This window comes from Lepidochelys kempii, chromosome 5 (genome assembly GCF_965140265.1).
Source record: "Lepidochelys kempii isolate rLepKem1 chromosome 5, rLepKem1.hap2, whole genome shotgun sequence".
Lineage (NCBI taxonomy): Eukaryota > Metazoa > Chordata > Testudines > Cheloniidae > Lepidochelys > Lepidochelys kempii.
Genome location: NC_133260.1, coordinates 108,366,778 through 108,390,268, shown reverse-complemented (window position 1 = coordinate 108,390,268; position 23,491 = coordinate 108,366,778). Strand labels below are relative to the sequence as shown.

Sequence of the window (23,491 nt, the reverse complement as noted above, 5' to 3'; positions counted from 1 at the left end):
ATGACTAATAATTTTAAACCCTAAAAGTATTTACATAGTTCAGAAAGTTAAATAAGAGAAAATATTACTAAATTCTCTCTCCATTCTTACTCACCTATGCATTTCAAACCGACTGTTATTGACTATCAATATATTTAGGGCCTGATTGTCAGAAGTGCTGAGCACCTGCTTCTTCCTTTGGGGTTTGTGGGTGTTCAGCACTTCTGAAAATCCAAGGCATTATTGGCTCAATTGACAGCCCAGTTTAACAGTCCTGTTGCAATATAGATTTCTAAATAGGGTGTCAGGGATAGTTTACTCTGTAAAGGCGATAGGAAGCCAAATACACTTTACACTTAGCATTGGTGACCAGCAGTGTCTCTTCTCTATTTTTGATGCCCTTACCTGTGCGGATCTGCTGGTTACAGGCAGCTCCACTCCAGCCAGGTCGGCAAGACCCACAGTCATAACCGGAGAAGTTACCATTGCAGCTGCAGGTTCGATTGAAGAAGCGTAAGGGCCACTGCTCACGGTCATCTTGGCCATCATGCATGTACTGTGGGCCATGGGGCCGTGAGTCTGCTATCACTGGTACACACTGACCCCTTCCTGAAGATGAACCACAGCGATCCGTACCAGGCCCGAACTCCGGAGACAAATCCGGACAACACTCGCCACTTCTCAAGGAATCAACCGTAGCACATTGGCGCGGGAACTGAGCTCTAGCTTGGCTGAGCAGGGTAAGGAGTGGTGGCAAGAAGAAGCACAGCAGTATGGAGTGCTGCATAATAATAATCCAGGAGAGGTGGCAAGAAGAAGCCAGCAGCCAGCACACTCTGTTCTCTTCTGTCTTGTAAAGCACAAGCTACACTGAAGAAAAGAGAGAGAGGGAGGAGATAAGGTGATACAAAACTCCACACTGTCCCCTCAGTCTCAGATCCTCCACTCACAGACTTGAAGGTGCTTCCCAAACCATAATTCTCATTGCATTCCTTCCAGACAGATATTCTTTCACTGTCACTAAATAATGTTAGGGACTAGCATCTTCAATCCAAGTATTTCTATGGTCTTTGATTTACCTTCACCTTTTCTGAATTAATCTGATCTACCTCTCTTGTTCTGTATTTAGTATTTCCCTGCTCTTACTGTCTGCTCCATTGAAAAGTCTGTGATTAATAAGCTACGAAACCCACGGCCTCTGCCTTGTACCTTTCTCTGAACTCCTCTTTGCTGAGCTTCTGTTTTGTCTCAATGTGTTCTACAGTTGCTCTTACCCTGAACTAAACAGTGGTAACTTCTTTCCTGTTTCTATCTGCTTTTTAATCCTGGCTCTGCCAACAGAGTTTGGCTTGGCCTTTCCCGCTCTCTTGTTCTAATCTGTTTCTACTTCAGTGAGTTTCCCCAGGCTTTAAGTATTTCAACAGCATATGATTTCTTTCATGCGGATATCCTTGTGATTTTACATGGTTTAGCAAAGGTCAGAGGCAAGTAATTGAAATCAAAACAGAGCACTAGTAGAGGCTTTTATTTTTAATAAAGGTTCTTTGAAAACAGACTATTCTTTAGACAAAGAAAATGAGAAAGCTTATGTTTAATGGTATTCCTTTAAATGCTAAGAATGACATTTTAAAGGGCAGGCCACAACAAAGGACACAGACATGTTACTTACACAGCAAAAGGCTGTCATTTCACACAATGAATAGCAAGCAAATAGTCCATGTTCAGCTAATCGTTAAACCTGCTGAGCCACCATGGTCCCACTGTAGGGAAGACAGAGCCACTTTTTCTAGGTAATACTCCTCTCCCTGTGAAATCCAATCACTGTCATTCAATGCAGCACCAAGGTCTCATCCTCAGGTTAGGTTCAGTCAAGTAGCAAGAAGTGACCCATAACTCATCCTAGCATGTCTCTGATTGTTGATGGATAGAGAACTCTCATAGCTCAACTTTATGCAATTTTGAGCAATCAGTCATGGTGTATCTCATTTGTTGAAAATTAGTTTTATGCTAAAGTTGCTTCAAGATCACTCCTGCCAGCATGGGACATATCCTGAGATCCTTCCATAATATTTACTCAGTCCTTCTCAGGTAAATTTCCCTTTGACCAAAACTGACTTTACTCAGTCATCCCCTCTCTTCCGAATCCCCTCCTCACCCACCCCTGTTGTCAGGAAGAGGACAGCCTGCGGCAAGATGGGAAGTTCTGACAGGAAATGGCATCAAGATAACATGTAACATTTTCTGGGAAACAATTCAAAGGTGAAAAGAAAAGGAGTACTTGTGGCACCTTAGAGACTAACCAATTTATTTGAGCATGAGCTTTCGTGAGCTACAGCTCACTTCATCGGATGCATGCCGTGGAAACTGCAGCAGACTTTATTTATACACAGAGAATATGAAACAATACCTCCTCCCACCCCACTGTCCTGCTGGTAATAGTTTATCTAAAGTGATCATCAGGTGGGCCATTTCCAGCACAAATCCAGGTTTTCTCACCCTCCACCCCCCCACACAAATTCACTCTCCTGCTGGTGATAGCCCATCCAAAGTGACAACTCTTTACACAATGTGCATGATAATAAATAAATAAATATTTGTGTCTGGGGGGGTGGAGGGTGAGAAAACCTGGATTTGTGCTGGAAATGGCCCACCTGATGATCACTTTAGATAAGCTATTACCAGCAGGACAGTGGGGTGGGAGGAGGTATTTTTTCATATTCTCTGGGTATAAATAAAGTCTGCTGCAGTTTCCACGGCATGCATCCGATGAAGTGAGCTGTAGCTCACGAAAGCTCATGCTCAAATAAATTGGTTAGTCTCTAAGGTGCCACAAGTACTCCTTTTCTTTTTGCGAATACAGACTAACACGGCTGTTACTCTGAATTCAAAGGTGGTGTACCTGGTAGATAGCAGAAATTGCTGCCCCATCCCTTCTTCCCTTCTGTGCATATGCAAGCCTCAGGATGAGAGCTCATTTACTGAAACTATTGTTCCTATCACTGCCAGGTAAGTGTGGATATTCCCAATAAGCCTTAAGCCTATGAGTCATATGACCCAGTCAAGACCCATGAGCTCTTACTCAATTAACTGTGACCCTCAAGTGCTCCTCTGCATTCTGCCATTTGCAGCAGACCAGTGCCAATTACTAACATTACAAGGGCTTCCATTATGTTCTCTCCTTTTCCATCTTGCTCACTCCCTATCTTCTCCCTTCTAATCTATCTGCTTTTTTTTAAATCAATCCTGCAACCCTAACTCCTGAAATCCTAAATCTTGCTCCCTCAAAACAGTGCACAGAAGTACTACTTTATGTATTTTGGCTGAAGGTGTCTTCCCCTATGCTGGCAGGCACAGGGTAGAACTTTTCTACAGCCGCTCCACGTGTGGATTTTGGTCAGCGGATTTATGTGCATTTCATATTCCCAAATCTCCCCTCTGCAGACCTGATACAGAGATTGTAGCAGAGCTGCATTCTGTGGTACACCCAAAACACACACAGTTACCTTTCATAAACATAAATTGGTTAGTCTCTAAGGTGCCACAAGTCCTCCTTTTCTTTTTGCGCATACAGACCAACACGGCTGCTACTCTGAAATCTCTGGTACTGTTGCTCTTGGATCCTCCTACTGCCCTTCTGGGTTTGGAGGATTTGGCCCTAGAGATTATACTAACGCACTACATTTGAGTTTCACATGTAGTTTTACTAGAACAATTTTTATATTGTAACATCATTCAAGTGTAGGAATACACTTGCGGCATGCACGTGTGCGTGTATTTTCACATATGGATTTTGGGTCTCAATTCAAAAGTAGCTGACTCACTGATTAAATCGATCTTCCTCTTTTACAGGCGTATTGTCATTGGGTTCATCATTGATTGTTTCTCCTGTTTCGCTGTCTTCGCTGCTCTCGGTTGCAATAGTGGGGAAAAAGAGTAGAGGAGGTGATCCAAGTTGTTTAGCTGGAGTTTTATGTGTGGTCCTTAATGAACACGTTAATCAAATTTTTCCTCATAAAGTTAACATACAAAGTGTCACCCATATTCAAACCCTGGACATATTTTTTTTTATCATTTTCTTCATTAATCAGAACCCCATGGGTAAGTTGCTGGGAGCATGAGCATCCTAGGCTGATTCAGAGGCTGCTAGTGTGTTAGATAAGAAAGGAGGAGGAAGAGGTGGAATGGCGCATGACTTCGTCCTGTGGTTACATGGCAATTCACCCCAGAAAAAAAGTAGATGGCATTGGTGTTGCCTTGCCACCCTATCTTAGGGTTTCTGCTGGTAAGAGGGCAACACTGGTTTATGCCAGTCCAGATTGGTATAGAAACCTTCTGGTCGCATGCCTATTGCTCTTGTATGGCTGTGATGCATCCTCCCAAACCGCCAGCTATGGTGCCTTTAGAGCCAGTGCTGCTCATTCTTTGGTATATAGAGTTTCTGGCTTGGGGCATCTGGTATGAAGTTTGGGCAATTTGGGGCCCTTTTTCTTTTTATGCTTTTTATTTTTCTTTTAAAAGCATTTTAAAGGAAATCTTGGTGATTATGAAGTTTAAAAAACACTAAGCTAGAATAATGTCTCTGATTGTAACAACTTCAGTTTTGGTCAAATATTTGGATGTAAATAACTTGAAAATGGTTTCCTTCAGTATTAAAAGTACAGTACGTATTACTGGAGGCCAAGGAGCTTTACTTTCAGGAAGTAGTATAATATTCTTACAAAGGTTGAACAAACTATGTCTCATATGTCTGGAGAGGCCAAGGTGGCAGCAAGGGTGCCATTCAGTATGTTCCCCAGTACCTTTTTGGTTTAAAAACACGTGGTTGGTTCTGCATATTTTTATTTTTTTTAATTGTTGCTTACCTGCTTTCTTGCCTGCCTGGAACTGAAAGTGATGAAATATCATGAGCAAGGCTGTGTCCCCAAGAAATCAAGCCTATTTTTTTCAGACTAAATATATATACAGGAGGATGGAAAAAACTTCTGGGTGTTTGTGAAATGAACCAAACTTCAGACCCATTTGATAATCTCCTGTTACCAAAGCTTACCATGATTAATGACCCATCTGTTCCTGAAGCAATGCAAGGCCATTTCCAGAAACAGCATTGCTTTTGAGTTTCAAATGGAGCACAGTTTCCTGAAATGCTGACACAGGGATTTAAGGCACAGACAAGCCAGTGACAGCCATAAGAGTTTTCAAATGACTTTAATGTGTCATATGCATTTACAAATATGTTTCAGGCTCCCATCTTGACAGCCCCAATATTTTAAAAGCTCATCACGCTCTTTTATTCTCTCAGTTTCCACGTTTTTCTTTAGCTACTTTTGAAGGCATTTCACATGAACTGTGGAAGTCAAGAAAAAAAATGTGACACCTCTGGCTATTCACAACACAGAAGGAGTTTTTTGCATGCAACACAATGGCTAGTATTCATCGATGCCAGTACTTGACAGCATAATTATATAATCTCCTGTCACATGCTTCTACGCCATTAGGGAAATACGCTTGTCACTGAGGTCATGGATCCTGTGATTTTGTTGTTGTTGTCTTATTTTATAAAAATTGGCACTTCTTCCCTGATGTGAAGCTATTTGCCAGAGGAGTGCTGCTTCTGCTTCACTTTTCTTCATCTCTGCCTTTTTTCTGTTTGTTTACGTCCATATTTCTTTTTCTGATTCTTTTGACCTCATTCCTCCTTCTGCTTGTACTTTTAGTACTCCATCTTCATATTCTAAAGTCATTTTCTGCGTTCCTCAAGATCATAAGACCTTTCTTTTGAACCCAGGTTGTTTCTCCACGTTCTCTCTGAAAGGCTCCAGAAACTCTTCTTTCTGCTTCCAAACCATATTGGGTGTGTGTTTAACTGGCCATTCTGAATCTTTATCCCATCTTTCACTCCTGTAGATCTGGGACCTAAGGTCCCTCCTTCCCTAAACAGGGCCTGATTCTCATCTCATTAACACCATAGTTAAGAGTGACAGCTGAAATAAGAGTTACAGGACCAGATCCTCAGCTCATGTCCACTGAAATCAATGGACCTATACCAATTTACATCAGCTGAGGATTTAGCCCGTGGTGTATAAAACCAATATAAATTAGATCATTAAGGGGTTGTGATGGAAAACCTGCATACTGAGCATAGACAGAGGAGGCAAAAAGAGCCTCTCCTGTTTACAAGCAAGCAGCTTGATAACACCCCACACAGATGCCAGAGCTGCCAATCTTGGAGGCAGGCACCCATAGCTGCAAACAATAGAGAAAACAAGACCTGCTATACAGGAGAAAGTACAGAGATGGAAGAGGGGGTAGAAAGGCCTGAGATAGCAAAGTGGTGAGAGCCCTTGCACCAGTCAGCCTCCATGATATTACTTCATACACCTTGTCTTTTTAATATCCTGGGACCAGCATGGCTACAACAACTCTGCATCCAAGAAAACAGCAAGCCCTAAAATTGAACTGCTGATAGATTTAATTGGAAGTGAAGGTCCAGGAACTGACCTGTGAGCAAACAAAGTAGGGCCAGTCAGGAGAAGCAGAGACCCCTTGCAAGACCGTATCAGGAGACAGTGACTCTGTTGGAGCCCCTTGTTAACTTGGTTGTGCCTCTTCAGCAGCTTTTCCCTCCCAACCTCTTTCTCTCAGCTCCAGGATCATCCTCCACTACCAGCCTAAACCTTGCTGTTCTTCTTCTTGTCAGCAACATGTACCTGTGCTAACATACCGCACCATGCCACTGCCACCCATTCATAAACAGTCAGTTCTTGAAGAATCAGGATGCAGCTACAGAGTGTGAAATTCCATCATATAATATCACTGCTCAATGACATAAACTTGATGTGCCTAGAATTTGGGAATTGAAGCTAGGATTTTCAAAGAGCCCTAAGAGAGTTGGGTATCCAATTCCCTTTGACTTTCAGTGGATACTTGGCTCCTGACTCCTTTGAAAATCCCTGCCTCCCAGAAACCTTTGCACAAGCTTCAGTTCTTAGAAGTCAGTTTATAATCTATATAATCTGAATGGAGATGTAATTCACAAAGCTATTAATTTAGAATATGAGAACATCCATCCCAGAACACATGAAAAGGCATATAATTGTAAGGATATATTCCCATGTCTTTCTTGTTGCTGTAAAGATCGTCATTAGGAAAGAGATCTTTATTAGCTCTACTTGTGCTGAGTAGTTAGTGAAACAAATTTGTCCCTGCAGGTAGATCATCTTTTTAGACTTTACTAATTCTAGTGGGCAGGGGCTTAATTATACATATGTATCCCTATTTACTTTACACTGCTGTGTATGTTTAACTTCGTTGGCATTTCTTGTTCACTTTATTTGGTACATTGATTTTGCAAACCAAGGCAGTGAACAAGAAATACAGAACTGTGTGCATCTCCTTTCACTGTAAAATGTGCAAGCATATGTAGAAAGTGCATACAAAGTATATAGTTTACTTCATTTTTCTTTTTCTAGCACATACTAAGCAATACATAGTTAAAACAACAGTCTTTAGGACTAGAAAGACAACTGCAGAGATTGCTTTTGAAACATGGACAGCTGGTGTAAACACTGGAGTCTCATTAGCAGACTCTGTGAATGTAGAAACACTCCAAGTAGTTATAACAAGTGATGAAATGGCATAGAAATAAAAACACTGACTTTAATAAGAGTTACAGAACTAAAACCCTGTTCCTCGCTTTGAAAATATAACACATGGAGAAGTCACTGTCAGAAACCAGTTACTCAGTTCAGCACACATAATGGTGTTGACACATGGTGTTTCAGACCTTATCAATGTTAAATACCCCAAACACAAAGCTGTGTACTCACAACTGGGCTATAAAAGTCTCATTTCTCCATAGTGCACACATCCAAACCCCATGCTCTTGGCAAACCTACTTCCTACTAAATTGGTGGGTGCAGCTGCACCCTTTCCACTATTGTGAGCCATAAAATATTTACAAAAATAAAAGGAGGACTTGTGGCACCTTAGAGACTAACAAATTTATTTGAGCATAAGCTTTTGTGAGCTACAGCTCACTTCATCAGATGCATTCAGTGGAAAATACAGTGGGGAGATTTATATACACAGAGAACATGAAACAATGGGTGTTACCATATACACTATAAGGAGAAAAGGAGTACTTGTGGCACCTTAGAGACTAACAAATTTATTGGTTCCTTCCCCACTCTGAACTCTAAGGTACAGATGTGGGGACCTGCATGAAAGGCTCCCTAAGCTTATTCTTACCAACTTAGGTTAAAACTTCCCCAAGGTACAAACTTTTACCTTTTGTCCTTGGACCTTATGCTGGCACCACCAAGCGTGTTAAACAAAGAACAGGGAAAGAGCCCACTTGGAGAGTGATCAGGTAAGGTGAGCTACTACCAGCAGGAGAGCGGAGGGTGGGGGGGTGGGAGGGGGCAGGGAAACCTTTTGTAGTGATAATCAAGGTGGGCCATTTCCAGCAGTTGACAAGAATGTCTGAGGAACAGCAGGGGGTGGGGGGGAATAAACATGGGGAAATAGTTTTACTTTGTGTAATGACACATCCACTCGCAGTCTTTATTCAAGCCTAAGTTAATTGTATCCAGTTTGCAAATTAATTCCAATTCAGCAGTCTCTCGTTGGAGTCTGTTTTTGAAGTTTTTTTGTTGAAGAATTGCCACTTTTAGGCTGTAATCGAGTGACCAAAGAGATACAGTGTGACCCATTGTTACCTGTTCTCTGTGTATATAAATCTCCCCACTGTATTTTCTACTGAATACATCCGATGAAGTGAGCTGTAGCTCAAGAAAGCTTATGCTCAAATAAATGTTTGAGTCTCTAAGATGCCACAAGTCCTCCTTTTCTTTTTGCGGATACAGACTAACACGGCTGCTACTCTGAAACCTGTCATAAAATATCTAATTTGCTTTCACTTTAAAGTGAGGGGGCCAGTCTCAGATAATGCAAATTGGCAAAGATCCATTGACTTCAATAAGAGATGGAGTTAATGGTCCCACTGGAGCTATGGTGCTTTACACCTTATGAAGATCTGGGTTATTAAAATCTAGCTTAATCTTTTGAGTTGTTCTGATTTAAACAATAGGTTCATTTATTCTGCTGAAAAAAGTAATATATAAAAATAGCTTCTTTTCCAGAAATTTCAATAATTTCCAACTTTATTCTTTATTATGTATTATTATACATCATCATTGTTTTTTCCCTTTTATTCTGGGGGGGAAGGCTAAATAAAGAACTCCAACTCTCAGGGATACCATACAGAATCAGAAATACCAATCCCAAGTATAAGAACAAAAAGGTTCTTCTGTCCACAATTCTTTTTCTCAATTTCTAGTTTGAATCTTTTTTTTTTAAGGTTTTTATATTGCTTGGAGAGGTTCACACAGCGCCATGTTTACCCCTCTTCTTTTGTTGGTATTCTCACTTAGTAGCTGCTGGCTCCATAAGGCTTCAGTGGGACAACATAGATATGGTACTATTAAACATGAATAAGAGGATCTGAATCTGGCCTAGTGTAAATTTAAACTAGCACTGGTCAGTCACTTCTGTATTAAATGAAATCTCCTTCCACACATACAGCAGCATTGATTGTTGGCTTTTTCCCATCAAACTGATTTTAAACTGTTACCTCATAAAGGGCCTGCTTTCTGCCTACACTGAAGGCAATGACAAAACTCCTGTTAACTTCAGTGGGAGCAGAAATGCCTCCTCAAATAATAAAAAACTAAGAAAAAGATAAAAATGTCTTACTTTTGTATACTCCAGTAGAAGAGGTACTAAATTAAATGGACTTCAGTTTTTAAACTATAGCTAATTAATAATCTGATTTTATTTTGTTTACAGCACTGAACTAACAGAAGTCAACTGCAAAGGATGCAAATATAACAGTACAAAACAAGCAATTTTTCAGTTAATCTTTATACTAAGTGTCTGATACTGCTTCCATTGAAAGCATTGGGAGTTTTGGTCTCTTGTATTTAAATTTGTATAATATTGATGATGTCTTGTCAGTAAATAATTACCTGAAGTTTCTCATGTTTCTGAAGAATTATTATTATCAGACCATTCAAACTGTATGTTATGAGGTTTAGTATGATCTAGAGAAAACATTGTTCCCAGGACAACTTCTGCAAAATTAAGTGCAGGAACTTTGGTTAAAGAGTTCACCTTCTTGGCAGATAAACTTGTTTAAATGATTGCAGTCTTTATTACTTTCACCAGGTGCTGTGTTAGTGCCTTGAGATAGAGCTGGATCTTCAGAATGATGCAATATGGGTGACAAATGGTTGTTTACTGAGGCCTGAGTGAGACCTAGAAGAATGTAGCAAATAGGTGTAAATTAAAATTAAGTGGCTCTTGTCTAGAAGTTTGAAATGGCTCCAAAATAACAGATGTCACCATTGCCTCTGGATGCTATTTGCACACTGTGAGAGAGCAGTGTTTTACACTAATGCTTAACTTACATAAGCACAAACATTGGCGAGAGCTTCCACAACATAAAAAGGTGACTTTTCTTATGAACTGACAGAAAGTTTCAGACAATGTGCATGGAGTCAAAAATTTCAATTGTAAGTGACCGTTGATGGAATGTTTCAGAGTAGCAGCCATGTTAGTCTGTATCCGCAAAAAGAAATGGAGTACTTGTGGTACCTTAGAGACTAACAAATTTATTTGAGCATGTCAAGGTTCCTTCCCCACTCTGAACTCTAGGGTACAGATGTGGGGACCTGCATGAAAACCTCATAAGCTTACTTTTACCAGCTTAGGTTAAAACTTCCCCAAGGTACAAACTATTTTACCCTTTGCCCTTGGACTTCCACTGCCACCACCAAATGTTTATCTGGGTTTATTTGTATTAGGAAAGCGTTGTTTGGAAACGTTTTTCCCCCCGAAAATCCTCCCAACCCTTGCACCACACTTCCTGGGGAAGGTTCGGTAAAAATCCTCACCATTTTGCATAGGCGACCACAGACCCAAACCCTTGGATCTTAAGAACAATGAAAAAAGCATTCAGGTCCTACAAGAAGAATTTTAATAGAAGTAAAAAGAATCACCTCTGTAAAATCAGGATGGTAATACCTTACAGGGTAATTAGATTCAAAACATAGAGAATACTTCTAGGCAAAACCTTAAGTTACAAAAAGACACACAGACAGGAATATCCATTCTATTCAGCACAACTTAATTTCTCAGCCATTTAAAGAAATCATAATCTAATGCATATCTAGCTAGGTTACTTACTAAGTTCTAAGACTCCATTCCTGTTCTGTCCCTGGCAAAAGCATCACACAGACAGAGACAGACCCTTTGTTTTTCTCCCTCCCCCCAGCTTTTGAAAGTATCTTGTCTCCTCATTGGTCATTTTGGTCAGGTGCCAGAGATGTTATCCTAGCTTCTTAACCCTTTACAGGTGAAAGGATTTTTCCTCTGGCCAGGAGTGATTTTAAAGGTGTTTACCCTTCCCTTTATATTTATGACAGAGCATTTGGAATGTGACTTCATTTGCAGCACATGACAAAGGAAGCCAAAACTGCCATAGACCAACTAGACACACTTATAGTAAATCTGGCTCTTTGTTGTGTGCATGTACGGCAGGGGAGAGAAGGTGAACGGCACTTCTCCAGGACACGGCAAAGACAGCAGGGCAGCATACACTTCTCACACTTTCTGGAGTGCTGAGAGGAAGGGCTTGGCTAACTCACCACATGCTCATTGGTCTGAAAGCAGCAATTCACATGGACACAAGGGACCCTGCACATGTGGGGTGGAACAACAGGGAATACAGGAAACTCCTATTAGAAGATGCATCACAGAGCACAACGTGCCATACTCTAACCTACAGTGTCCTAGGGATCCTACTTTCAGCAAATTTCTTTGCACTCCACCCACAACGAGGCATATATCAAAAGGCCAGACTTTTTATATAGGTTTGTGTGTGTATTAGTGCCTTTTGGGTTTGATCCTGCACTACTGAAATCAGCTTTCCCAATTTGTTTTGAGGTGTTGCTATTAAGCTATTCATTCTTATAAAGGTACAGTGTTTCAAACTCTAATTGAAGTCAGGGGGAATTGTTGTGCTCAGCAACTCTGAAAATTTCACCAGTCTGTCATCACATAGAGGTTAGATACCATGTTTAAAACCCTGGAGCATACCTAGAGAAATTACCTTCCAAATGATATCTGGTGTGTATCCATATCTTCAACTCATATATTAGTAATATTCTAACAAATCTACAAACAAAAAAAGTCTGTTTCCCTTATAAAACTAATAATAATATCCTAGTGTCATATTTAAAACTAAAGGTATTAAATCAAACAAAGTAAGCATATATATTTCAGTTTTTCCACTTACTGAATTTTCCAGTTGCTGGCTATGTGTTTTTACTATTTGGCCATCTTTAAAAACAATATATATATATATATATATATATATATATATATAATTCTCCTACCATTCAGTTCACTGTGGGTTTTATAATTTACTTTGATAGGAGCAGGATAAGCCATGAGAAGCTACTTTTATTTAATTCATTTAAATGTTATTTAATTAATAGTAGTTAACAAAATTTTCAGAACTAAGTGTTTTTGATTCTCTTTAATTTTGAAGTTCCTTGGAACTTTTCATTACTTCTTGAAAAAAGTCAGTGAACTTGGATGCATTTCTTATTTCATTTTAAAGTTTATTTTTCCTCATTATATACACTTTGCTTAAGTAAACGCCTTTGCTGTCTGCCATGGGATTGCCAATTGATTTTGAACATGTAATATATTGGTTTTCTTTCAGGATTGTGCTGAGATCAGCCATCCTCCACAGGAAAATATACATGCTGAAATTCAAATGTATAATCAGTCTTCATGCAACAACCTAGGAAATATGTACTGGTGAAGTAGTGATGGCAAACAGAGAAGAGAAAATGTTCACATGCAACACAAAATAGTTGGTCCCCAATCAAAATTAAAAATTATCCTTTATGTTCCAAAATATTAACAATAGTAATAAATTTGAATCACCTTAAAGGTACAAAGAAAATGGATCATGTCTTACTGTCCTAAAGATATCAGCATCTATAAGAGAATAAGTAAATGGTATTTCCTCATGTGCATGACTAGAGAGAACTACACACCAAATTAAAGAAAATATGGTCAATGACCAAGATATTCTTACCCATTGACTATAATATACTATGAACAAACTGTACTATTAAAAGAATATTTAATAGAGTGAGGGCTTAAGGGTTCATTGACCTTCTGCTCACGCTTTGTACAGAGGTGAATTTCACCCATTGTGGATTTGAAAGAATGAGATAACAGAAAACTAGATATGTGTTTGTTTCCTTGTTTGTTCTGCTATCAAGTCTTATCCTGTATAGGAATTATTGACATGGAAAGTGTAGTGCAGTTAGATGTTGTTTAACTTGTTTCTTTAAAAGGAAACATAAATAACTCATTTTACCAAAATGTCCGTGTAATCTTGCCACTTTTTCAGGGTGTCACAGAAACAAAAAATGAAAGTTCTCATTGAGAAGGACAGACAGGTAAAACAAGCTGTAAATAAATCATTTATCCAAGCTTTCAAATTTTTCACCCAGTCAGTTTCTTTTAAAGAGCAAAATAAAAACCCTGATCTTGCATATCCTTCCAATTAATGTCTGTCATGGCAAAATACAGTACTTAGAGAAAGAAAAGCCTTACTTAAGCACAAAAATGACAGCAATATCAGTTGTCTTTTGGCTGATATTCACACAGGAGAAAGTTCTCCTTAACTTCTATGACTATAGAATTCCCTAAATACAATGAAGCCAATGCAGTTCTGCTGCAAGTGAGGTGAACAGCATTTAAGGCCTAGGGGGTTAGTCCTCAGCTCATGTGCAACAGCTGAGCATCTGGTCTAGTTTTTTTATTCCAAAAGTGATAAAAGAGCAAAAATTGTTTCATTAACCTAAACTGTTTGCTAAAACAGCACTATGGATTGGATTAGCAGAAGGACCTCTGCAAGGCTCTGGGCACAATGTTTTACATGGGCACATAATAGCCACATCTGATCTTCTAAAGAAACACAGCTAGAAACTGTACAACCAAAACATCATGTAGGATCTCAGCAAGTAGCTTAGAGAGGTAAAACATATGGGGGCTGTCCTTTACCAGTCCCAACACTAGAACTTGTTTCTATACTTAGTCTGAAAGAGACACAGGGTACATCTACACCCAAGCTGTACATGTAATTTCCAGATCAGGTAGATACACATGCACTAGCTTTGATTGAGCTAGCACACTAAAAATAGAGTAGCCATAGCAGCATGATGGGCTAGCTTGTCTTGCCACACAGGCCACTGCAGCTAAATTGCTATTTTTAGCACATTAGCTCGAACCAAGATAGTGCATGCATGTCTATCCAAACTGGAAATTATACCTCCAGCTCAAGCATAGACATACCCTAAATCTGTCAACCTTCTATGCATATTGCTAAGAGCATCTATGTCTTCAGGTTTTTACTGCTTTCTTGCCTTTTTTTTTTTCTTCTTCTTCTTCCTGGAAGTGGCTTGAGGGGGAATCACACATATTACAGAGGAAGAGAGAGACACAGAAAATTAATTGACTTGTTCAAGTTCACATAGCTGGTCAGTACCAGAGGAAAGAATAGGAACCAGATCTCCTGACTCCTGTTCTAGCCTCATTGAATAGACGCTGTTGTCCATTATTTGACTATTAAAAAACATTTATGTAAGTCAACCCAGAAGCAAATTCCTTTGGACAATTCTTAGTTTTGTTCTGAGTCATATGCAACATATTAACCATTAAAAAGGATCCAATTGAAAAGTGGTGACCCTTTGGGCCTTATCTCCTAATTCTAATGCAAACAAAACACGCATTGACTTCATTGCATAGCATTAAAGTAAGGCAGAAGCAAAAATGAGACAATTTCAATGGATTTATTATATCATTTACAAAAAAATTTTAAGGTTGTCTTTTCACCATTTCTAACTCCTCAGGCAGGGACATTAAGACTTAGGCCTTGTCTACAAGGACAAGTTTCTGCGCAGTAAAGCAGCTTTCTGCATTGTAACTCCCGAGGTTCACACACTGCCAAGCCACTTAGTGTGCAGAAACTGTACAGTTGCAGCACTGTAAAAAAACCACCCCGATGAGAGTCGTACAGCTTTCTGCACCAGGGGTACAGCGTCGCGGTGCCAGTGTAGACACCCTGGCCAATTACAGCGCTGCAATTGGCCTCTGGGAGGTGTCCCACCCACAATGCCTCTCTGGTCATTGGTTTGAACTCTATTGCCCTGCCCTCAGGTGACCACCGCCATCCTGATCCCGTAAATTCCCTTGGAATTTTGAAAGTCCACCTTCCTGTTTGCTTGGTGAAGCGTGAGTGGTCTCAGTGCATCTTTTCAGGTGTCATGCATGCTCCATGCACCAGGCAATCCCCTGCTTGGAGCAATGCCGAGCTGCTCGACCTCATCAGCATTTGGAGAGAGGAGGCTGTCCAGTCCCAGCTGTGCTCCAGCCATAGGAATAATGATACCTATGGTCAGATTTCATGATGCATGACAGAAAGGGGCCATGACTGGGACACACTGCAGTGCAGGGCCAAAGTGAAGGAGCTGCAGAACACCTACCACAAGGTGCAGGAGGCAAACCGCTGTGCTGGTGCTGCGCCCACGAGCTGTCAGCTCTACAAAGAGCTAGACACAATACTTGGTGGTGACCCCACCTCCACTGCAAAGGCCACTGTGGATACTTCGTGGCTCTCATGCCAGTCGAAAGTGGACAGAGCCAGGAGGAGGAAATCTTGGATGAGGATGGGGAGGGGGACCCAGAGGCAGAGGATGACTTGGAGGTCAGAGATGCATACAGCCAGGATCTCTTTTCTACCCCAGCGGAGGCTAGCCAGTCACAGCTGTCGGATCTCGGTGAAGTGCAAACAGGAGAGGAAGCCCCTGGTAAGTTGCTTTGATTTTGGGAATCGCTGAAGCAAGTTGTTGGGGGCAGGAGTGTTGCAGAAAACAGGCTTGTGTCTGTATGATGCACGTACCACCACATGCCTAGTCTCAGCAGCAGAACAGGGCGTTGATTAACTCCCTCACTTCGCAGGAATCTGCCTGAGATCTCCAGGAAACTCTCATGGAGTTACTGGTCAATTTGCTGTCACAGGTTCTTTGGCAGAGCTACTTTGTTTCTTGCCCCATTAAGGGTAACTTTCCTGTGCCACTCTGCCATCACTGGGGAGTGGGGACCATTGCTGCACACTGGTGAGCCGCATAAAGGCCTGGGTGGAAGACGCAGTCTTGGAGAAGACCCTCCCTTGATTCCCTGATCACCCTCAGCAGCGAGATATCTTCCATGATGAACACAGCCTGTGGAAAATGTGGGGACAGGAATGACCATCAGGTCCCTGCTATAGTGCTGACTCTCCCCAGGAGTCATGTGCCCAGTGTACAACAGAGTCCGGGAACACTGATTTCCCCTGCCCCTGTGGCTACTCACCATTTTGGGGTCTTGTGGCTCATGTGGGCTTGCCTGGGGTCAGCCAGTTAGTGACAGGTATGGGAATAGTGGCTGTGTTTTAAATCACTGAATCAGTGGTCTGTGTGTTGCAAACAATATTCCTTCCATAAAATGTTGCGTTTTGGCTTCACAGAGATGACCTTGGGAGCCCAGCCTCCCTCTTTGTTATCGCCAGCTGAATGGCTGCACAGAATTAGAAAATGGCCACGAAGAACTAAGAAGGACTTTCTGCGTGAGGTGATGGTGCGCTCCACGGCCGAAAAACAGGAATTGAAGGAGTGGCGGGACATCAAGAAGAGATGACCAGAAGGAGAATGCGATGCGCCAGAATGAAGCCATGGAGCGACTCTTAAACGTTATGGAGCACCAAGTGGACCAGGCACTACTAGCATTGCAAACTGAGCAGCTCCGCACTCCCCCTCCCCTGCAGCCACTGTGACAAAACTCTTTCCCTTGTGCCCCCCCCCAAGACACCGCCAACACACGCTTATCAACCTCCTGGCACCAGTCTGTACCCGTTGCATTCCACTCCTGCCTCATCACAGTGCAGCCCTGCGGACTGCCAGTACCCACTGCGCTCGGCTTTCCTCATCCAAAAGTTCTGCAGCCACTGCTCGTCATCCCAGATGTGCATGACAATGTGATCCCATCACTCAGTGCTTGTTTCCTGAGCCCCCAAGTGGCATTCCACTGTAGTCAGCACCTCCATCAATGCCAGAAGCAATCTCGTGTCATAGCTACTAAGCGTGATGAGATCAGTGTTGCACTCCTCTTGCCTTTTAAGGAATAATTTAGTTTATTATTATTATTATTTAGGGTTTTTTTATTATTATTAATAAAATAGTTTAAGGAATAATTCTACTGTCTCTCATGATGTGTTGGTCAGAGAGAGCAGCATGCTGATCAACAGTTCGGGATCCATTCCTGCAAACTGAAGAGGCGGGACGTGCAGTACACAAACCATTGAGAGATGGTGCCAAATGCAGATGGAAGCACAGGATTGCTGGGATGCAAAGCAATGCATCACGGGGCATTGGGACAGGACCCAGGATGTCCCGCGACCCCCTCCGCCTTCCTACAACTCTTAGTGGCAGAAGAAGAAGAGATTCTCTGAGGGATTGCGGCCCAGAGGCCCAGAGTGCACCGTTCCGAATACCGCTGCAAGTGCTGCAAGTGTGAACACACTATTGCACAGGCAGCTGACAGGGTGAACACACAACAGCGGTTTCCCTTCAGCGCTCTCTGAGGGGTGCTGTAACTGCCAGTGCTCTAACTCTGCCAGTGTAAAGATACCCTTATTCTGATTTCACCAACACCAGGTTTACACTGGTATAATCCCAGTGAAGTTATTCCTGATTTACTAGTGTGAGATCAGAATCAGACCTCTTGTCTGCAAAATATGTTTGCAAACTGCCATGTGCAAAATAAATAAATAGTGATGTACTGGTGCTCCTAGGCTGGGAAATCACCACTGTATTTAAATGCATGCTTTACAGTATTTAATATAATTTACCTTATAGTTAAATTTCTTCCACATACAATGTAAGGCCCCAATCCTGTAAAATATTCCATGTGGATAGACTTCTGCATCCTTGCAAAGCCCTACTGAAGTCAACGGGGCTCTACACAGATATTGTTCTGCCTAGGTTCAGGGATTACCTGCATCGAGTCAGTTGGAGTATCAGGGCTTTTTACTCTAAACTTGGCAGGGAACTTGTGTCTTTGTGTCTTTGTAAGATCTATAAAGCAGCTAGTTTACTTTAGCAACTGAAATGTGCTATCATAACTTTTTTATCAAAACTTATCTGAAACTGAGCTAGAAATCTCATCTCAAAGCTTATGTTTAGGAGAGTTCTTGTTCTTATTGGGTCTAGAATATCAGAGAATGGCCTGATTTGCAACACTACATTTTGTTACTTCAAATTTCATTCATGGCCAAATCCAGAAAATGCAGATGTGCGTGAAAATGAAAATAACACCCAAAAGTTAATACATTTCTTTGAATATCAAAGAGGTTCATATTAGGTTCATTTTAAGATTTTGATAAATATTTGGGTCAGTTCTTATTTTATTTGTAACTGCTCCTTTTCTCCCACTTTAGTACCTTTATTTCTGCAGTATCTTTACTGAAATCCATCTTACAGTATCAGCAGTTATGGAAGTCCCTGCTGAGACAGCTGTTGGTGTCAGGATCTATCAAATTCCAGTTCTACCCTGGTATTAGATATGTTTCAAAACATATTGCTGTGTACATCATCCTAGAAATCCCACAGTATTCAAGATCTGAACAGAGTGCCCATCTATAACCCAATGAACCTTTCAGAATTTAAAACAATCTGATGGAATCTCAGCAATACTTACTGAGGGTAGGGGAAGTGGTCTAAAGAATGGATTGGAGAGAGGGTGGGGATGCCTCCTGGCATTCTTGGGGGACAGAATAGTTAAATTAGGGGTCAGGAAAGGAAGGATGGGACTGGGGAAAGAAAAAAGTCTGGCTGAGCTGGGAGGAAGAGGGGAGAAGTATAGAAGGCACGGAAGGGAAAAAGAAAGTTCAGCTGTTTGGATAAGGATCTCACCTTTTCAGGGTTTATCTGAACAAAATCTCTACACCTTTTAAGGATCACCCATCACTTAATATAAAGCATATCTTTCCAGGCAAAACATTTGCCTGGCATGTGTAATCAATTGGGTAAAGTGTGTTCTCACTTTCAGATGTATTATTTTGGGCCACTGGTACCCAAAGCAAAAAAGCAGAAATATTCATTCCTGGAATGGCTGTGGTGTGGGTGATAAGTACTTTTTGAAAGCCAACAGCTTGTTATAGTAATCCATATCCCCTAATCCATGAAGGTTTATTTTAAAGGACTTTGCAAAATTAGTGGGCCAGATTCATCAGTGTGCTCTGGGTCCTTTGCACTGCTCTAGCAATGTAAGGCCTCCATAAACCTTATGTAACTGGCTGTTTAAACTTGATTTATTGTTGCATTGTGCCACTGGAGCACACTGGTGAATCTGGCCCAATATCTTCTTTATCCTGAAAAATAATTGATAAAGGCAATTCTTGCTCCAACCATGATTAATCTCATATTATCTTTGTATGAAAAAATACTGGATTGTGCTTCACTCTCAACACGTAGCTACAGGAATGATGTTTATATATGGGGAAGTAAAGGAAATTCTAGATCTGTTTCTGTTCTTAGTCACAAACACATGACTTGAAAGCTGGAAACTGGAGAAGTAAGAGACAAAAACAGCTGGTTGGAGGAAGTTTGATATAGATAATAGATTCTAGGAATGTTGATTGAGATGCAGTAAATGCTACATAACGACTAAGAGATTTTTAATTTCAGGAAGGTTAGCCTCATCGAAATCTACTGCGGACATTTAAAGTAAATGCTGGGACTATGCCTGGGCAGAGTGGGCTATACTGCTGCACTCCTTTACTGGTGAAATGGCCACTGAGGGGATATCACTGCTGGTGCAATTTAGAGAGCCTTGAGGCTACACTAATTTGTGCTGGAGGCCAAATTGGCGCTCAGCTAGGAGTCAGAAAGATGACACAACACCACTTTTCCTTCCCTCTCCTGTCCATAACATTCTGTGCCAAGTGTAGCTTAGCTAGACCCAAAGATCTGGTTCAATGTATGGAAAAAACATCTGACTATCAAATCAAAATCAATATACCCAATTAATCTACAATCATCCTTGGAGTAGACGTTCGGCAGAAGCAAGCACACAATTGCAATATACCCATTCCCTGTAGATAAGGAGCAGGGAATAGTGGGGGAAACGGTGTGGAGCCTGACTATTATATTGCCTATTACAGTCAGGCTCTGGATGCTTCAATTGTTTCCATCCAAAAGAAGAGAGAGAACTTCATTTTTTTAATTTCAGGGAATCAATTAGACTTGGCTTTCTCAACCATCAAACCAGGATAATGTTTGTTTATTCTCTAAATACACTGTACAAAATCTATATTAATTAAATTAGCGTACTATAAAATAGTAATAATATAATTTGATAATCTAAAATAACTAGTAAATGCTTATCTTTTTTTCTTTACAGCCTTAAGAATATGTAGCACTTTAGCTTGATTTGGAAAAAACAAAGGGAACTTTGTTTTTTTTCTGTAAGTATTTCAGGGCTCTTTTTTCTTAAATATTTAAGACGGCTTTAGAATTCAAACTGCTGTTTCCCCACCCTGCACTCCTGGCCCTCTGTATGAATACTACCATCACTTGCTTTTATGTAGTGATCACTGGCAGCAAGTGAGATGTACTCACTGTAAAAATCAGATGTTTGAATTCTTTCTAGTCATGTGATGGGTAGATTAGGAGATCAGAATTCCTGTAGGTATTAAAATAACTAAGAGCAGGCTGTGACACCAGTCATGAGTTTACCTCATGGAGGAGTTTACATACAGTACAGAAAATAGGAAAAATGTGAAGTATTCTTTTGTCACTGAAAATAAATGCAATAAAGCCACAAATTTATTTTGATGACAAAGCGGCTTGAAATCAAAACATTATTGCATTTCTTATGATAAGATCTCACATTATTTTCATAAGTGAGTTTATTCAACTAAGCAGCAGCTACTAATATAATAACTGGGGAACTGAAAACATTGATTCTGAGCCATCAAACTCCCTGTTGCTACATTAAGCTTACAGGCTGCTTATTATTTGAGACTGCTTTAATTGGCATTTCAATCTATAAAGTGTGCTATTTTGTTTTCCCTAAAGGACACTGATGGTCTGGTTTTCAGAGATGCTGAAGGTAATGGTCTAATAAATATGTATTGCATAGAAAGGCTAGAAAGTAGCCTTTATTTTAAAAAAAAGAGATAAGTCTGAACCAAACTAATGGATGCAAATACTCCCAAACTGGAAAGACTCAGATCTGGATCTCATTTGGAATGGTGCTTCTCTGGTCTGTGTTTACAATGTGGTCTGGAAATAAATATTCTGTTTATAAGATGTCAAACATGTGACTGTTACAATCAGTTTATAAATATACTCATTCTTCACAGAAACAAGAAAAAAAAGATTTTACTTGGTAGTTCCAGTGTACAATTTTTAATGCAACATTATACAAAGAGGCAATACTGATCAATTAAAAATGTTTGGTTTTCAAAGAGCTGCCATTGAATATATATATATTATTCTGCAGAAGCAAAAATTGGGCCAATGTGGTGGATTAGCATCAATACCATGATCTTACTACAGAGGATTTTCTGTACATCAAGACCATGAGTTCAATAGGAAACATTGATCATACTACTTAAGCACATAATCCCTCCCAGAAGCAAAAAGATGGATTTCTTGTTAAGAATACAAGAAGAAAAAATACTTTTAATTTCTGATCCTCAGATGAGGTAAAACAGTATAACTCCATTTAATTCAATGAAGTTATGCAGTTTTACACTAGCTAAGAGTCTGGTCCCAGGAGTCTTATACTTCATTTATACACAGATGTACTGTACTGGGAAGGACTTTAGCATGAGAATTTCATGGCATTTAGAAATAGGCAATTTGTTGACAACTGAATTTCAATGTGATTTAGGCACCTAAGCAGTGATGTCACTCTTAAAAATGGGATTTATGCTTCTAAATCACTTAGGATTAAATTTGTGGAAGATATTTAGGTGCCTAACTCCCACTGAAACCATTTTTTTAAAAAATCTGTCCCTTAGGCACTTTAGAAAATATTACCTCACAGACTTAACTGTCCTTCCTGACTAGGGATGTTTTCCTGAGTGAGGACCCCCATTTCTTCCAGTGACCTGAAAAAAATGTAAAAACAATTAAATTTTTATTTTTCATTTCCCAGCATATTTTGAGCTCAACTCTGTATCTCTAACTTAATGTGTAGCATGTGTAATTCAATGCAGACCATCTGATGATGATGTGTGTTTTGTATGACATTTTTACAAACAATTTCTAAAATGTCCATATTACCTACCAGTGTAGAATCACCCCCTGGCTCCTCATTGTCTGAACTTGTTTAGAGAGAGTTTCATCCTTTTATTGTTCTCAGAAGCCATTTTATAATTTCGGCATGTCTTCATGTCCTGTGCTTGTGAGCCATTTATGTCCCTCTAGGCAATTTTCTGGCACAGAATAATGTAGGTCAGTCACATTCTCACTGAGATGCCAAACAACATATTTATTTTGGCTTCACTGCTGTACAAACAATTTTTTTTAATGAAACAGGTCTCTAATTAAAAAGCAAAGTAAAATGTAAACACGAAAGACCAAACAGGAAGAAAAGATTTTCACTTTCAGTTCAAAACTTTGGTAATGTAATAGCCATATACTGCAGTCCTTACAGAGTACAGTGCCTTATCCACATTGACTTAAGGGAAGTTTTTACCCCAAGCAAGAAATTGAATAAAGCCGTCAGGATTTGGACATATATGATTAACAGTCTGTTCACTGATGGTGGATCAGTAGTAAATGAGGACTTAATTAGCTCTAATGGGAGGAACGGTTATTGAAGATGCATTGTATTTACACTTGCTTCTCACACAAACATCATTTCACCTGCTTCCACGGGGCCTCTTCTGGTACATCTCCACGATAGCTGGAAGTGCACTTCCCATCACAGGTAGACAGATGCGCTAGCTCTGCTCAAGCTAGCACAGTAAAAATAGCAGTGTAGCCATAGCAGCATGGGAAGTGGCTTGGGCTAGCCACCTTAGTACATATCAGACAGGTAGCCCAAGCTGCCACAACTACACGGCTATTTCTAGCTTGCTAGCTTGAGCAGAAATAGCATCTGTTTGTCTTCCTGTCCTGAGAAGCACATTCTCAGTTGCAATTAAGACATACCCTTACACATGTATTACCCTTATACATGTACTGACCTCCCTCCCTGAGGACATCTGTTAGACTATCTCCTCCAGTACATTACCCACTTCATATCTCTATTCAATTCTTAAGATATCTTAGAGAAACCAGAAAAGCTATTATGTCTATGTTGAGCAGCAGCTGTAAAC

General features: G+C 40.4%; 1 protein-coding gene across 4 annotated transcripts in view; it reads right to left on the bottom strand.

The window, feature by feature from the left end:
* Nucleotides 1–23,067, bottom strand: part of TYRP1 (tyrosinase related protein 1) — a 35,072-nt gene extending 12,005 nt beyond the window's left edge. The window contains exons 1-3 of one of the 4 annotated variants that reach the window (XM_073346257.1): nucleotides 23,037–23,067; nucleotides 22,206–22,276; nucleotides 385–849 (exon numbers count right to left, since the gene is read on the bottom strand). In XM_073346257.1, the coding sequence (XP_073202358.1) occupies nucleotides 385–766 (382 nt within the window). In that variant the 5' untranslated portion in view covers nucleotides 767–849; nucleotides 22,206–22,276; nucleotides 23,037–23,067. Of the gene's footprint in view, nucleotides 1–384; nucleotides 850–3,800; nucleotides 3,867–22,205; nucleotides 22,277–22,455; nucleotides 22,566–23,036 lie in introns of those variants that run through there. The other 3 variants (XM_073346256.1, XM_073346258.1, XM_073346259.1) reach the window with 3 other exon arrangements.
* Nucleotides 23,068–23,491: the final 424 nt, after the last annotated feature.